The sequence below is a fragment of the Cydia splendana genome, chromosome Z (assembly GCF_910591565.1).
Source record: "Cydia splendana chromosome Z, ilCydSple1.2, whole genome shotgun sequence".
Lineage (NCBI taxonomy): Eukaryota > Metazoa > Arthropoda > Insecta > Lepidoptera > Tortricidae > Cydia > Cydia splendana.
In genome coordinates this window covers 36,118,591-36,136,716 of record NC_085987.1, presented here as the reverse complement: position 1 = coordinate 36,136,716, position 18,126 = coordinate 36,118,591, and the positions used below count along the sequence as shown (strand labels likewise).

At 39.2% G+C, this 18,126-nt stretch overlaps 1 protein-coding gene across 3 annotated transcripts in view; it reads right to left on the bottom strand.

Moving 5' to 3' along the window:
- LOC134804979 (uncharacterized) overlaps positions 1–18,126 on the bottom strand; it is a 33,544-nt gene that overhangs the window by 8,686 nt on the left and 6,732 nt on the right. The window contains exons 11-19 of one of the 3 annotated variants that reach the window (XR_010146223.1): positions 17,317–17,442; positions 15,933–16,034; positions 6,149–6,310; positions 4,690–4,785; positions 4,333–4,439; positions 3,991–4,138; positions 3,631–3,732; positions 3,158–3,289; positions 2,621–2,872 (exon numbers count right to left, since the gene is read on the bottom strand). Coding sequence is in view for 1 of the 3 variants with exons in the window: in XM_063778269.1 (XP_063634339.1) it covers positions 2,717–2,872; positions 3,158–3,289; positions 3,631–3,732; positions 3,991–4,138; positions 4,333–4,439; positions 4,690–4,785; positions 6,149–6,310; positions 15,933–16,034; positions 17,317–17,442 (1,131 nt within the window). In the remaining 2 variants the exon portion in view is untranslated. Of the gene's footprint in view, positions 1–2,565; positions 2,873–3,157; positions 3,290–3,630; positions 3,733–3,990; positions 4,139–4,332; positions 4,440–4,689; positions 4,786–6,148; positions 6,311–15,932; positions 16,035–17,316; positions 17,443–18,126 lie in introns of those variants that run through there. The other 2 variants (XR_010146222.1, XM_063778269.1) reach the window with 2 other exon arrangements.

The window sequence follows — 18,126 nt, the reverse complement described above, 5'->3', positions numbered from 1 at the left end:
CTGCTGGATACACTTGATAATATCTTTGGTATACCATTCAGGATAACTGTATCTGCCATTTAAAAGTTTCGGCTTTTTTTTTGGGACACAGTCATCGATAATACGGTATACTGAAGTATAAAAATAGTCTAATGCCTCTTCTGGCTCGCCTATACAATATAGGGGGGCCCAGTCAACAGCTGTTAGTAATGCATACATACTATCAAAATCCGCTTTATCAAAATTCCACTGTGTTGCATTTTCCTGTTTGTTTGGCTTCAATACCTCAGGGGAGCAGGAAGTATGAACACAGCGTAGCGGGGCGCGGCTGCCGCGCGCCGTTACCGCCAGCGGCGGGTGGTACGCGTCCACCGGCACCAGGGCCTCGTCCGCCTCCCGCACTGACACCTCGTCCGCTATGTCCTTACAACATAAAACTAAATCTAGTTGCCGGTCATTGCAATTTAATACCCTATTTTTCTGATCAAAATCGCAAAACACTCGAAAATATTCAAAATAGTTATTAATGTTATCACTACACGAGTACAGATTAAAATCACCTAATATTATGTAGCATTTGAATTTAATACACCATTCTTCCAAAATTCTAAATAATAACATATATTCCCGCTCGTTACTTTTAGGTGGAATGTAAACCACGCAACACAAAAACAAAAATCTATTATGTAAATAAACTGCAGCGCCTACTAATTCAAACGCACAGTTATCTACGATGACGTCACCCGGTATCTGCACCGGCCGCAGCTCGAATCGTTGTGTGGCCACGAGAAACGCGCCGCCTTGCTTCCGTCCGTCCGCTCGGTCACATCTTAATATTTGATATCCCGGTGGAATAATTTCCGCATCTTGTATTGATGCGTTACAGCCCGACTCAGTAATGGCAAACAAATCTGAACTTGAACCTTCTATATTGTTATGAAAGATGTCTAACTTCGTTCTGAGGCCTCGTGCATTTTGGTAATAAATTTCGATGCTATTATCTTCCGTCTTTGGTTCCATTTGTGGGCCTCCGAAACCAAATCCATTCGCTAAATTCGACATTTAATGGCCAATTTCCTGGTTTCAACAACTGATTATAGATGTTTTCTGGAGCTGTTATTATAAACGAAGCATAGTCCCTTTCTTTTTTTTGTTTGATTTTTTCAACTGTTACGTCTTGTTGCGCTCCACATATATTTCTAATGTGAGTTGAAAGATTCTCCACTGTTGTTTCTTTCTTTAATCGCCATACATGCAGACGTTTTTTCATTTCCATGGCCTGGATATCGCAAAAGCTTGTACTGTTACCCTTTTGAACCTTTTTTAATTGGGCAGTCTCTGTTTTCTGAACATTACTGACGAGGTCCCGCTTATTGGCCTTTTCAGTTATCCTGTTTTCAGGACTGCTTTCTGGCATTTGGGGCCATATTTTACTAGGACTAGTTGGCCGTCGAATAGATTCGGATGGGTTTTCGTCCCCTTTGGTCTGTGTTGATTTAATTTTATTACTCCGAGCCTGTTGTCCACAGTTCTCTAAACATGGTGAATTGTCGAGTACAATAGGAACCCTATCATTTGCGTTCTGAACTTTATTGCAACCGTCACGTCGAGCGGTTTTCATGGCCCCAACCTCGATGTTATGTTGACCGCTGAGGGTAGCGGCCGCAGTCGACTCGCTTACGCTTGCCGCTTGTGTCCGCGTTTTAGTGGCATAGCTATTCTGTAGGTTGTTATCGATCGATTTAATTATGTTTCCGGAATGTATAAGTGTCTCAATTCGTTTATTACATGTCAATAATTCATCTATCTGCCTTTCGAACACATTTGTGACTGTGACTTTGTTTTGCAAACTAGCTTTTATGTCTTGGAGCTGGTCATGAGTAGATTGGCATACTTGATAAATATTAGTTATGAGGTGTGTTTGATTATCTAATCGGTGGATTAATTCTGACCGTAACTCCCTCAGTTCCGTCCAGAGAGAATCTTGGCAGGTGTCATGTGTGGTTGGTGTTGTGTTGTTACGGCTACCTCTGTGAGTGTTTACGTTGGTACTTATCGTATTTCTTTGTGAGGGCGTAGCTCGTACCGGAGTACTGGAGTCAATGCGCTTAGGCATCAAACAAACGCATTCAGGGCATACCCAGGGATGTGTCAGGCTCTCCATGTATGACTCACAGTCTCCCCGCTTCACTCCTAGGCATTCTAAATCGTACACTTTAGTGCAATGTAGGTGTGAACACTGCACAAATCGTCCTTCCGTAACAAGATGACCACACGCACAGCAGTTTAAGGCCATTTTGATAGCCACGAAAGGTAAAAATGCAAATAATATCGAGAACGATAGCAAAACACGTCCGGTCTTTTTTTTTTTTTTTTTTTTTTTTTTTTTTTTTTTTTTTTTTAATTTTGTTTGGTTAATCTCACTTGAACAGTTTACAAAATATGACACTTTCAATGGTACGCTGATTATTTTACATTATCCTGAATAACTCGAAAACAAAAGAAGACCGAGGACTGATATTAAAGCATAGATTGTTCTTAGGACCTGCCAGTACACCACCTGAAAGAATGACCAAATCGTCATTGGGGGCACTTCTTGTTCGCTTAGCCTGCTAGACCCTTTGTAATGTCAAGTCATTACATGGTTTTGTTTGTTTACATTATTTCATAAATAATAGTAGACGCGCATCCAGTCGCGTTATGTTAGCCTCGGAGCCGCGTTGCCGGCCTGCCTGTGTTATGTGCTGTTATTGGGCGAGGCGGCAGTGCTAGCGCTCTTGGACGTGAGCTTGGCTATCATCTCCTGCACGCGCTTCATCTCCTCGAGCTGCGTGTTCAACTGGTACAGCCGGTTCTCGCGCTCGAGTATCGTCTTTTCTTGATGTTTTATTGTCTGTAAAAAAATATCAATTAATCCAACACTGAATGTGAATATCGCAGAAATACTAAGATTCGATATGGTATTATACATTCATGAATCGAAAAACAGTGTATTAATTCAAAATGCGAGAAATTCGTAATTTCTTATTACTACTATGATAATTTGATAAAACATTTTGAGACCTCGATGACACACGATGAAACAATGCTCGCGTCCTGAGACTATCGCTTGATGACGATGATGGTGATAATAATAAAATGATATTCATTATAACATGCATGTTTCTTAAGCACTCACCAATTCTTTAAGTTCTATTTCTTTTCTAAGAGATCGCTCAAGTGCATTAGCTTCTTCTATCTCTTTAACTTGGGCCTGAACTTGCTCTTCGAACCGTATCAGCACAGCTGCTAGTTCATTGCACTTGCTCGTCTGTAACACAAATAGTGATCCTTAAAGTAATAATTAACCACAAGCAAAACTAGAGCTCATTTGTGATGACGCCTGAGGGTAGTAACAAAAACTTCTATTAGCAAGTATTTTGAATAATAACAGGTCGTTTTTTCCGTCCCATGGAATAGTTCGTGTCAGTAGGTTGGTTTGTTGATTTTTAATTGGTTGCTGCTTTAGCCAACGGCTTAAGTCTCCTCGATTATGCTATTACGTAAAACAGAGCGACACGTTTTAATATATTCAATGTGTCAACATGAGTTTTATTTATAATGTTATTTTATTCCAATTGTATTAAAATATAATTTGATTGGTTAACATACCTCCTGGTCCAGTAACTTCTGCACTGCTTTAGTTTCCTGTTCAGCGGTCTTCAATTTTTCTTGATTTTCTTTTTCAATGGCTCTCATTTCATTTTCTAAAGTCTGCAATACAAAAAAAGGAATGTAGGAGACTACACTGATGCACTTACGCTTAATTGCACTTGTAATTACCGACATTGCTGCAAATTAATATTTTTACTAGCACCATGCTCAGAAGTGTAATTTTCGTTACACTGTTTAGTTTTTGTTTGTTTTATTTTTCAACTTGAGTGTCCTCTTCTTAAACACTTAATATAACAATTATAGGCAACATAAGCGCCCTCTGAAGCAGTTTGACTTACAATTAGTGGAATAACTTACGTTGAGTTGGGTTTTGAATTCATTCTGCAGTATCTCTTTTTGCTTTTCTTTAAGTGCTTTTTCCGAGACGACCTTCGCTCGGTACCCGCGTACGGCGCTCTCGGCATCCTCTAATTGCTTATGTAGATTGTCGATTGTCTTTTTTAATCTAGAAAAAGACATATTTATAACTATGTATACCATATTTATTTTATTATAAAACGTAACCCGACAAATTCTATAAGGGGGAATTGAGACCCCTTTCTTATCTTTTATTCACTAGCTGCCGATCGGATATCTGTCTCACGCCGAAATATGCCAGGTTATTAGAATTCAACAAAGAGACTGTGTGTGGTAGCTTACTTTTCGTTTTGCATCTGTGTAGTGTATAAAACATCCTGCTGAGACGAATTGGTTGCTTGAAGCATCGCTAGAGAATGTTGCAGAGACGCCATGTGTTCACTTGCACCCTGAAATGATGAAGATGCCTCATTAAAAAAAAAATCAGCAGCATTTTACGGTGGCAGTTTTATACAACTACTAACGTGATTGATATTTGCTATTATATAGTTACTCGTATTACCTGTGGTAATGTTACACTAGCCCAAATGATGAACCCCCGTATTGTGAAGTAACATTGTTGTGGCAGACATACAATGTGAGACCCTCTTTAGTGATATATATATCTGTTACATATATGATAAAGTTGACATTGTTTACCTGAAGCGCAACAGTTTGTGAATGCAGTCTTTGTTCCAAACATGCCATTTTGTATCCATATAGCTCCATTACACTCGATGTCGCAATGTCGGATATCTGTTAAGAAATAACATTTACTCAAACAATGCATCTACAAATTTATTCAATTTACTCAGGACTTTGTTAGCAAAATATACACGGTGTAACATGGGGAAACCGAATAATTTTAACCACGCATTTCTGAGGTCAAAAGAAGGAAAAAATGTAATATGAGTTTAGGTCAATTTCGCCAAAAAAAAAATTTCCATACGAACGTGTGAAATTTCTTTCGTGAATCGGAAGATATTGCTAACGAATAATTAAAAATGACGTGTTATTGTAAAATTTAAGATAAAATACATATAAATGAAAATTATAATATTATAAAGAAATATTTTAACTTATTAACCATAGGTATAATGTACCCATGTAACATGTTATGTTGAAATAAAGTGGCAATGTTATTGTGACGTAGGCCCGTGTCACTCTGGGAATAGAAGACCATGTTTTATTAGACCATGCTCAAAACAAAGTAATTCACTTTCAATCTCGTTCGAGATCTCGAAAATATTAATCGAGATCTCGACCGAGATTGCATAAATCGAGATTTCCTGTCAACGAGATTAATTCTCGAAAGTACGTGCGAGATCTCGAAACTGCGAGATCTAGATTGCATTCACTAGCCTAGCTGAATTGGTTGTTCCATACTTACTCGTACTCTATGGAATGTCCAATTTAGCTAGAACCCTAAATAGCTCAACAATTACGGAGTGGGACTGTACAAATGGTTCATGTTTTGTATACCCTGCCTTACAAAGACGTTAATATTTAGTTATGTCATGACTATACTTATTTTTTAAGCATTATTTAAAAATAATAGTACATACTAGTATTAACCACTAAGTATAGGTACATAACTATTCGATAATTCGATATGAAGTTCCGTAAACGTAAGCCGGGTCAAAAAGTTCAATCGCAATACTTTATTATAGTTCGTTTTTTTAGCATTAGAAAGAAGGTAAGCGATCTTGACATGTCTTTTCATTGAGAAATGCTTTTTAGAAATCAGTAACTATTACTTACGAAAGCAGAAGAATATAAAATAATCGTATTAGATTCATAATTGTTACATATTTGCTGTGACTTATTTTTAAAACGTGTTTCAGTAAGGTGCGCGCGGGCGCGAGTACGAGCGCACGCGTCTGTGTGCGTGCATTGCACACACAAATACAGTCGCGGTTACGCCCCGCCAGAGCGACGGGTATATTCACCTCGAAATCTCAAAATTGAGAACGGGTTCACCTCCTGTTTCGTCTTAGGTCTCACTGTCACATTAAGCAAAATGTGAGACGCAAATACACATTGGACCAATATATTGGACAGATGGAATACCTCACTCGCTCATATCTATAGTATATTTCAAGTGAGTCATAGTCCATACCTTGTTCTTCTGAAGAGTTTCAGTGAGTTGGCGCACCAGCGCGTCGACGGCGTGCTCCTGGCCCGGCGTGAGGCGCGGCGCCGACTGCCAGGCCTCGTCCGCCTCCGCGGCGCGCGGCGACGCGCAACCCTCCGACGACTGCTTCGGAGACTCCTCGAAAACCTAAAACATGACCAGCTGGCCTATTATGTATGTCTTTATCCACGTGACATAATATCTGTCACTTTTTAACAGTGACGGATACCGTTTTATCACGCTGTCACGTAGATAAAAACGACCATCATATCTAGTACGTTTTCTATTGGGCATGCTTGTATGGAGGTATACATTTTAGGGTACAGCAATGCCATTTGGTATGGGTATTATATACGTCCACCTGAGTCCAAAACGCCCGGTATCCAAATTGAACTCCGTGTCTGGGCTCAAAGTGCAACGCTACCGGCGCTCAGATTTTTTTTTCTGGCGGATTAGTTTGGACCTTTCAGTCAAGTTTGGTGTCGTTTTCAGGTAACTAGATGGAGCCGGATTCATTCCCCATACCAGTTTTTTAGGGTTCCGTAGCAAAATATGACGCAATCCTTAAAATAATAAACTTTTAGTAGTGACACAATACAAACAAACCCGTATAGTTTTATATTTTAGTAATAAACTTGGTTTATAAAAAATACTGTACGAAAGCCCATTTAATGCAGATTTTAAAAACCTAAATTGAAATGACGTAATTCATGAATAGCCCCTATCCAGAACGTTCAGTCTATTTGTTTTTCAGATCATGCCTCTCTGTGAAAATAAATGAGTGTCACAAGCATTTATTTACAAAAAAGGACAGACAAATCGAAAATTTGCCTCCTACAGAAGCTGCCCTCAAACAACATACCTTAAGAGCAGTTTTACAGGTTGTTCATATTTGGGGGCAGTGCCTAAAGAAAACGCAAAATATTCCTTGTCCATCTGAATGGGGTTGGCAGAAAGAAGAAGCTTGAGTGCCACTGTGGACCCAAAGTCCTATATGGCTGCTCAAGCATGCCTAGAATTGATAAGGTGTTGGTGCATGAAATCTTGCAGTTTCAGGTGCAATTGCTTTAAACGCCAGCTCAAATGTACCGAGCTATGTAACTGTGGAGGGAGATGTAAATAAAACTTTCAAAAACGTTTTATTATTGTCTTTATTTTTAACAATCTTACCTGACTTTATTTATAAATTGAAGATGATTAAAAATCACACATTGAAGATGATTAATATTATAAAGCGAAAATTTGTGAGTGTGTGTATTTGTTACTTCTTCACGTTTAAGTGGCTTGACCAATTTTGATAAAATTTGGTATGAAAGTAGCTGACAGCCTGAATTAATACATAGGCTACTTCTTTACCGCGGGTAACACCGCAGGGCGTAGCTAGAATAATGTTAAGTGGATCTTCTATGGTCTTTTTGCCATCCCCTACGCTGAGTTGGCGAACGTCGCAGTACTTTCATTATTTTATTTTACATTGAAAATAGTAAAAAAAAAAATTACTTTTAATGTTTTTATAATCTGCATTAAATGGGCTTTCAGACAGTATTTTTTATAAATCAAGTTTCAAACAAAAATATGAAAATATGATGGTTTGTTTGCATTTCATTACTACTAAAAGTTTATAATATTTTAAGGATTGCGTCATATTTTGCTACGGAACCCTAAAAAACTGGTATGGGGAGTGGATCGGGCACGGGCATCATTTAGTTACCTGAAAACGACACCAAACTTGACTGAAAGGTCCAAACTAATCCACCAGATCTTTTTTTTCTGAGCGACGGGAGCTTTGTACTTTGCCCTCCCCCCTCCCCACCCCTCTGAGACAGAGTTCAATCTCTGACATAAATAATAATAAATAATAAATAAATAAATATTATAGGGACATTCTTACACAAATTGACTAAGTCCCACGGTAAGCTCAAGAAAGCTTGTGTTGTGGGTACTCAGACAACGATATATTTAATATATAAATACTTAAATACATAGAAAACAACCATGACTCAGGAACAAATATCTGTATCATCATAGAAATAAATGCCCTTACCAGGATTCGAACCCGGGACCATCGGCTTCATAGGCAAGGTCACTACCCACTAGGCCAGACCGGTCGTCGAAGCTGACAGCCTGAATTAACACATAGGCTACTTCTTTACCGCGAGTAACACTGCAGGGCGTAGCTAGAATAATATTAAGTGGATCTTCTATGGTCTTTTTGCCATCCCCTACGCTGAGTTGACGAACGTCGCAGTACTTTCATTATTTTATTTTACATCGAAAATAGTCAAATTTATATTTAATGTTAAATGTTTTTATAATCTCCATGAAATGGGCTTTCAGATAGTATTTTTTATAAATCAAGTTTCATACAAAAATATGAAAATATGAGGGTTTGATTGCATTTAGTTACTACCAATATAATAAATAATTTAGCCTATATACGTCCCACTGCTGGGCACAGGCCTCCTCTCAAGCATGACTACTAATAATTTATTATTTTAAGGATTGCGTCATATTTTGCTACGGAACCCTAAAAAACTGGTATGGGAAATGAATCGGGCATCATCTAGTTACCTGAAAACGACATCAAACTTGACTGAAAGGTCCAAACTAGAGATGCAACGGATAGTTGTTTGGCCGGATACCGGATACCGGATATTCGGCCTGATCATCGGCCGGTAATCCGGTATCCGGCCGCCGAAATTATACCTACATTTCGGTTTTTCAGGTGCGCATTGTGCAGGCTTTGATCTGTTTCGTAGTGAAAGTTCGCGTGGAATCATTTCTAGGTTCGAAAAAGAGTGCGCGTGCAATAGCGGAATGTTTAAAATGTTTTAAAATAATAAATGAGTACGATTATGACCGTCACTGTTTCTTAAGAGCGCTATTACATTTCGGCGTTGAGCGAGTTTAGGTATTTTACGCGCTGCGGCAGGCCGTGCGAGCTCAGTACGCCGATCCCTTCTACCACACTCGCACTACAATGATGGATTAAACATTCTTGATCCTTCGCGAAGCATATTGAAATCAACCATAACAACACTAACTGTACTTAACTTTTAAAGTTCTAAAACTGTTATTTGGTAAGTACGAAAATACTAAATGCAGTGCAAATGTACATAGGGGCTGTTCATAAATTACGTCATCTATTTTTGACGATTTTTGACCCCCCCCCCCCCCTCCCCCCCCTCAAATCATCCAAAAATCAAGCTTCGGATGAATCTGTTTCCTCCTACGTCATGTTACCATCATCCGATGTCCAGACCCGCCCCCCCACTCCTCCCATTTGAAACGACGTAATTTATGAATAGCCCCATACTTGTACTTATGAAGGTATATTACTCGAAAGAAATTATAGGTACCTACTCGCTTATTTACATGTTTCGTGAAGGGCATGCTCCCGGGAATTCCCGGTTCTCATATTCCCGGGAATTCCCGGGAATTTCATAGTGTCAAAAGAACCGGTACTGAAGACCCGGTACCGGTACTTCCCGGTTCTCAATATATGACTATTTATTCCCATTTCAATAGTAGTAATGTTTTAGTACTTTAGCTCGGGACATTATATAACATTTAATAATGGTGCTATGAAACGGGGGACTCCTATAACCCGACAAACTAACCTAGTAAAGTAGACATTCGTGCAGGCAGGCCGTGCCGTCATAGTGCTGAATGCATCGACTACGCTACGGCCGTGTGGCTCGGCCCAGGCGGAGGCAGTGTGCCGGTCAGAGTTGGGCAAAAATTAACTTGAATAAGAATAAGAATAAAAACAGAAATTTTATTCTTATTCAAATCGATTTGAATTAGAATAATTCTTACACTAGTTATTTTAGAATAAAATTAAGGTGAATAAATCATCCGACTTTTATTTTAAATGCGGAATAAAAAACAGAATAATTATTCTAGAAGTGGGACTATTCTAACTAAGGTTTTATTCAATTAAAATGTTATTTAGAATTAAGTTAATTTTTGTAGTACAATTGGTTATATTTTGTAAGTTGATTTTCAACCTTCTATTTAAAAGTCGGATTGATTTGATATTTGTTACTTTAGTTTAGGTATAGTACACATTGAAGAGTTCGGCTATACACTATCTACTTCTATCATCCGATCAGGGTGCTTAGCCAATATTCCAAACGTTGATGCTCCGTAGAGTTGCGCATAGTCTCTCTCTATCACTCTTACATATTAGTGCGATAGAGAGACAGATAGCGTGTCGTAGCGCAAACGATTGGGTGCCTAGCTAAGATGCCAATTTTTGTTTTTAATTTAATAACCAAATCATTAGGTTTAATTTAGCTGCTTTTAGCGCTTTCTGACTCTCACTCTTACATATTAGTGCGATAGTGACAGAAATAGCGTTTTGTTGTCGTGGGGCAAACGTTTGGCATGTTGGCTACACTCCCAATGTGCTTAGCCAATATGCAAATTTTAGTTTTTAATTTAATAACCAAATCATTAGGTAAATTAAGCTGTTCTGGGGGCCTAGCCAACATGCCAATCGCTTGCGCTCCGGCAACGAAGCGCTTTCTGTCTCTATCACTCTTACATATTAGTGCGATAGAGACAGAAATAGCGTTTTGTTGTGGTGGTGTAAACGTTTTGCATGTTGGCTACGCTCCCAAGGTGCTTAGCCAAGATTCCAATTTTTGTTTTTATTTTAATAACTAAATCATTATGTAAATTAAAAATAAAAATTGACATCTTGGCTAGCCACATTGGGTGCATAGCCAACATGCCAATTGTTTGCGCTACGACAACGAAACGCTATCTTTGTGTCTCTATCGCACTAATATGTAAGAGTGATAGAGACAAGCGCTTCGTTGTCGGAGCGCAAATGATTGGCATCATGGCTAGGCCCTTAGACCAGCTAAATTGAACCTAATGATTTGGTTAGTAAATTAAAAATAATACGGTTACTGAAACTATGCGATATGCGACTGTCAATTTGTAAGATTTTATTCCATAAAATAGGTATAAATTAGGCAAGAGACTAACTACTTTTACATCTACCTAACTATACGTAATTAGTACCTATACCGTACCCGGACTACATTTTTATGCGTGGAATATTATTTCGAATAAAAATCATGATTATATTTATTTGATTAAGAATAAGTTATTCTCATTCAATTTTTTCTCATACGAATTATTCCCGACCAAAATTATTTGAATATTTTTGACGGGAATAAAATCGAGATGATTTTATTCCTACGAATTCTTATTCAAATAATGATTTTATTCTTGAATGCCCAACACTGGTGCCGGTTAATTTGGTAAAATAGGTTGGAACGCCAATTAAGTGTTTGTTTACAATAATATAAGTCATTTATTAATTCTTATGCAATGATTTATATAAAAATAAGTCATTCATAAAGATTGTACGCCAACACAAACAATTTCTTAAAAGTAATCAAAAGATGCCTTGAGAACCGGGAAGAACCGGGAATCCCGGTTCCGGCCATGCCCAGAACCGGGAAATGAAATTCTTGGTACCGGGACCGGTACTGCATGCCCTAGACTTTCGTCATTGCATTTGGTACCTATAGGTTGTAAAGTTTGTATCAAAGAGGGTTTAAAAACGAACTGGTACTGAGGATCTGATGATGATTAAGGTGGTCACGGATACCAATCAACCATGTAGTAACATGATTAGGCTCGTTTGATTCGTCTCAACAAGATCTTTGACACTGAAGATACACAGGGTCTGATGATGGAACTGGAAGGTGGCCACGGGTACCAGTCTATCATGTAACTAAACAACTTCGTGTTTGGGCTCGTTTGATTCGTCTCAACAAGATCTTTGACACAAGACAGTACTCAGGGTCTGATGATGGAGCTGGAAGGTACCATTACCAATCAACCATGCAACTAAACCACATCGTGTTTAGGATCGTTTGATTCGTCTCAACAAGATCTTTGACACTAGGTGATACTCAGAGTCTGATGATGGAGCTGGAAGGTGGTCACCGGTACCAATCAACCATGCAACTAAACCACTTCGTGTTTAGGCTCGTTTTATTCGTTTCAACAAGATCTTTGACACAAGATAGTACTCAAGGTCTGATGTTGGAGCCGGAAGGTGGTCACCGGTACCAATCAACCATGCAACTAAACCATTTCGTGTTTAGGCACGTTTTATTCATCTCAACAAGATCTTTGACACAAGGTAGTACTCAGGGTCTGATGATGGAGCGCGAAGGTGGCGAAGGGTACCTGTCTATCATCATCAGCTCCATCATCAGACCCTGAGTAGTATCTTGTGTCAAACATCTTATTGCGACGAATCAAACGAGCCCAAACACGAAGTGGTTCAGTTACATGGTAGACTGGTACCCGTGGCCACAGTCCAGCTCCATCATCAGACCCTGAGTACTAACTTGTGTCAAAGATCTTGTTGCGACGAATCGAACGAAGCCAAACACGAAGTGGTTTAGTTGCATGGTTGATTGGTACCGGTGACCACCTTCCGGATCCATCATCAGACCCTCAGTACTACCTTGTGTCAAAGATCTTGTTGCGACAAATCAAACGAGCCCAAACACGAAGTGGTTCAGTTACATGGTAGACTGGTACCCGTGGCCACAGTCCAGCTCCATCATCAGATCCTGAGTACTAACTTGTGTCAAAGATCTTGTTGAGACGAATCAAACGAGCCTAAACACGAAGTGGTTTAGTTGCATGGTTGATTGGTACCGGTGACCACCTTCCGGCTCCAACATCAGACCCTGAGTACTATCTTGTGTCAAAGATCTTATAGAAACGAATAAAACGAGCCTAAACACGAAGTGGTTTAGTGGCATGGTTGATTGGTACCGGTGACCACCTGCCGGCTCCATCATCAGACCCTGAGTACTATCTTGTGTCAAAGATCTTGTTGAGACGAATCAAACGAGCCTAAACACGAAGTGGCTTAGTTGCATGGTTGATTGGTACCGGTGACCACCTTCCGGCTCCATCATCAGACCCTGAGTATTATCTTGTGCCAAAGATCTTGTTGAGACGAATCAAACGAGCCCAAACACGAAGTGGTTTAGTTGCATGGTTGATTGGTACCGGTGACCACCTTCCGGCTCCATCATCAGACCCTGAGTACTATCTTAAGTCAAAGATCTTGTTGCGACAAATCAAACGAGCCCAAACACGAAGTGGTTCAGTTACATGGTAGACTGGTACCCGTGGCCACAGTCCAGCTCCATCATCAGACCCTGAGTACTAACTTGTGTCAAAGATCTTGTTGAGACGAATCAAACGAGCCTAAACACGAAGTGGTTTAGTTGCATGGTTGATTGGTACCGGTGACCACCTTCCGGCTCCAACATCAGACCCTGAGTACTATCTTGTGTCAAAGATCTTATAGAAACGAATAAAACGAGCCTAAACACGAAGTGGTTTAGTGGCATGGTTGATTGGTACCGGTGACCACCTGCCGGCTCCATCATCAGACCCTGAGTACTATCTTGTGTCAAAGATCTTGTTGAGACGAATCAAACGAGCCTAAACACGAAGTGGCTTAGTTGCATGGTTGATTGGTACCGGTGACCACCTTCCGGCTCCATCATCAGACCCTGAGTATTATCTTGTGCCAAAGATCTTGTTGAGACGAATCAAACGAGCCCAAACACGAAGTGGTTTAGTTGCATGGTTGATTGGTACCGGTGACCACCTTCCGGCTCCATCATCAGACCCTGAGTACTATTTTAAGTCAAAGATCTTGTTGAGACGAATAAAACGAGCCTAAACACGAAGTGGTTTAGTTGCATTGTTGATTGGTACTGGTGACCACCTTCCGGCTCCATCATCAGACCCTGAGTACTATCTTAAGTCAAAGATCTTGTTGAGCCGAATCAAACGAGCCTAAACACGAAGTGGTTTAGTTGCATGGTTGATTGATACCGGTGACCACCTTCCGGCTCCATCATCAGACCCTGAGTCAAACTATCTTGAGTCAAATAAATACATATAGAATGTCAGGTCGTTTCAAATATTTTTAATCCTGTCCAGTAGTTTATTAAACTGTACCATTATAAATTATAATACTATAAAAACGGTGCTAGGATCAAAGTCTCTCGTTGCGGTTTACACGCACACAGTATAGCGTTTTACACGGCGCCCGCCGCACACAATGATAAAAAACCTCGTCGTCGCCGTTGAAAATGTGCGGAGCCGACCGACACACGTCCTGCCTCTACAAGCTCTGCCGCGGCACTGAGCTGGCGCAGCGCGCGTCATCGGTAATATAGAGTAGTTTTCAAAAAATTGCCAAAAAATTATAGTAGAATTTCATAAACACTAATGTATACCAACAGTATAAGCAAACGTTGCAGATTGCTTGAGTATGAAAATGACTTCGATATTAAGTAGATTTTCGTAGGAATTGACACTTGTTTCGGAGAGAAAATCGAGTTCGTTTTACTTTGATTTTCTCTTTCTCAAAGGTATGTAGGAAAAATATAGTTTGATATGCCTAAAGTACAGGGTATTAGTAATACAAAATAGCCAGGTTTAGCAGAGTAAAATTCTCAACATTTCCAAATAAGAGCTCGCCATTCAGTGCTTCACGGGGTTTTTCGGAAACGACCATCAGAAAAAAAATCATTACTAATTTAATAAGTCCTTTTTCTAATATTTACAACGATATTTATAAAGATAAGAAGACGCTTTTACTGGAACACGTACTCATTGTTTCTAATAATGAGCGCAAAGTCCTGAATTTCGTCGACTAGTATCATCAATTTTGCATTATTTCGACTTTTCTTGTAAGAGCGCTCTTAAATCCAATTTGTTGACCTCCAAAATCAAGCAAAATTACTATCCGGTATCCGTCCGGATAGTAGTTCACTATCCGGTATCCGGCCGGATAGTAAAAAGAAGGCCGGATACCGGATAGTAACCGGATATCCGGTGCATCTCTAGTCCAAACACATCCACCAGATTTTTTTTTCTGAGCGCCGGGAGCTTTGTACTTTGCCCTTTAAAAAACGTACTACCGTGCAGTAAGTTCAAATAGTACGACAAAAAAAGCAACAGGAAAGAACTTTGAAAAAAAAAGCTGTAGAAATAAATCACTCTAGTGTAAAAGAGTTTTAAATGATTAAGCTTTTTAATTTATTAAGATACATAACTGCATATAAAATGCATTAATACATTTCGTTTTTATTTGCATAAAGGCTCACGCTATCCTTGAAAAGGTCAAAATGGGCCAGAGTTTAGATTATCTAACTATACAGTCACCTGCAATAATATGTGCCTCTTCGCAGGCCGCAAAAATATGTGACACGCTCTTATGGCTCTACGAACAAGATCGTGTCAGATATTTCTGCGGCCTTCGTTGTGTCACATATTATTGCAGGTGACTGTACAACCAAAAATATTTAAAATTGCTCGAGTTTATTATAATATTGAAAACTTAACCACTGGCAATTTCAACTATTATTGGTCGTACAGTCGCAGCTAAAGTGGATAAAAATATGTCAACAAATATGCAGAAAGGTGTGTTAATATTTATTTGGCTAGTTTGGCTGTCACTATCTATTTGATACTGACTATACCATCAGCTAATTTTGTTTCCAAAATATTTTTGTAAATTATATTTATAACAAACATGTACAGTCAGCAGCAGATATTGATAAGCGGGCGAGATGTTCAAAATTACCTTGACCCGCTCTTATTCTCTTAACAACAAAGTCGCGTCAAGGTCTTTTTGAACACCTGGCCCGCTTAGCAACTTTTGCTGCTGATTGTACCTATAGAAGTCTCTGTAAATTACCTCATCCATTTGGTCACAAGGGAAAAGGTGGTGCCTAATTAACTTCAGTATTTCAAGCCGTCGCGTTCCGTTGCGTAGACCCGTCGATAGCATTTTCCGCACCTGTTATAAAATAACACATTAGACAACCAAATTTTCCTTTTATAAAAGGTTGTTTAAAGTTGCTAGTGTTAAATGTAAAAATGATCCATATATAAGTTAAGTCTGTAATGGCACTAGGTAGGTGTAGCAGGCATGCTTAACCCTGCGCGATTCAAATGCAAGATACCCACAACTTAAGGCACATCTTAAGGCCCTGTAAGTTCGTGTTTTTCTCTCACTCTCACTGAGCGTAAGCGTGAACGAGATGGATGTGCGTGCCCGGTATCTCGATAAAATGTTTATAAATTATATTTTCTTTCACATCACCTAATCAGAAAATGGATTTTTCTTCCTTGCTAGGAGGGATCAAAGTGGCACTTTTCTCTTCAACGACATTTCATTGCCAGTATAAAATATTAATATAATTAACTATGAACATCGTAATATGTACTGGCCTGGCAAAAAAGAGTAGATATTAAAAAGTGGCAACACTGTAGTGTCAACACTAGGATTTTTTTATTTTCCTCATAGTTGATGTGAAAAGCAGTATGTGTCACACGGTATCAAAATTATTTCGTCTTGGGCGTTAACACTTGAATCCCTCATTACGCTCAGGATTCTACTTTAGAATCAGAATCCATCGCATTCAGGATTCAATGTACGCCCTTGACGGAAATATATCATTTTGATCCCTTGTAACAAAAAACTACATACTATTGTACGTTTTAATAAAACAAAAAGTAATCGATTTGCCTCGAACATGAAGTTTGCGATGTTTAGAAGCAATTTTTTATATATTTTTTTTGCGCAAAAATTGTTACACATTTTTAGATTGCATTTTAGACCTATGTTTGTATTTTCTTCTATCGTTCAAAAGTAAAAATCTCAGAATTCGAATCAACTAACCCCCTCGAGAAAGGCCTCGAGATTGCTAATAAAATTTATGGCAGCCGTATGGTTATCCAAAAAAAGCTCTACGACTCCGTTTTGTGAACCTTTACTACACCAGTTCAGTTCAGTTTCTTTATTGGTAAACAATATTTTACAGGTCCCACAGGTACATTTAAAATAAGATAGTTATTACAATTCCAGATAACAATAACACATCAGTCATAGTTTACAAATCTCTAAATAATGAATAATGATCGTGCAAGAATTGTTAATACAGTAAAATTGAAATAATCTCTTTCATAAAGTCATCAACAAAAGTCACCTTAACGAAGTATCTTAGAGCGACTAACGTCGACTCGCCTGCGCTTGTAGCAGTGAACTAGCATATAACTGTGGTACATGCACCGTTTACCTGGTTGTTCAGTAGGAACCTTTTGAGCGCGGCGCCCCACGCCGGCAGCAGCGGCGCCAGCGTCAACGCCGACTTGCAGCCGAGCACGGCCGCCTGCTGGCCCTGCTCCTGACCCACAGATCCGTTCTACGATTCGTAACGTTTGTTTACAATTACAAAAGTAGCGGTCGAATAGGTAAATAATAAAAGGAAGGACTAGGAAGAAGAGACCCACGAATATTTAAAAAAAAAATACTAGTTAATATAGCAGTAATATAAAAACTAAGCGTGAACTTTAGGGGCACTCGCCGATAGATGATTAATTAACTCGACAAAGTGTTAATTTTCCTTGGTTGTACTGTTATTATTATTACAAAATAATTTGTATCTTTTTAGATTTCACAGGCCTATAAATCCCGGTCTTTTGATAGGCTTGCGTGGGGATATAGATCCAACACGTAGAGGCCCTTTGGAGAGCTTTAATGTCATGTAGAACGCCTGCTGGAACCCGTTCACAGGCGCAACAATAGACACCCATGAACCGGTCGCAGCAGGCATTGGGACTATTGTAGAAAAGGTGAACAGTATACCGGTCTATGGATTGATGTTTGGGTGGACAAAATACAATTACAAAATAATTATTATTACAACTAGACATAGGGAAATGTTATTACAAAGTCCTATACTAGGTACAGTCACCTGCAATCATATGTTACTCTTCGAAGGCCGCAAAAATATCTGACACGATCTTATTTGTAGAGCATTAAGAGTGTGTGACATATTTTTGCGGCCTTCGAAGAGTAACATATTATTGCAGGTGACTGTACATAC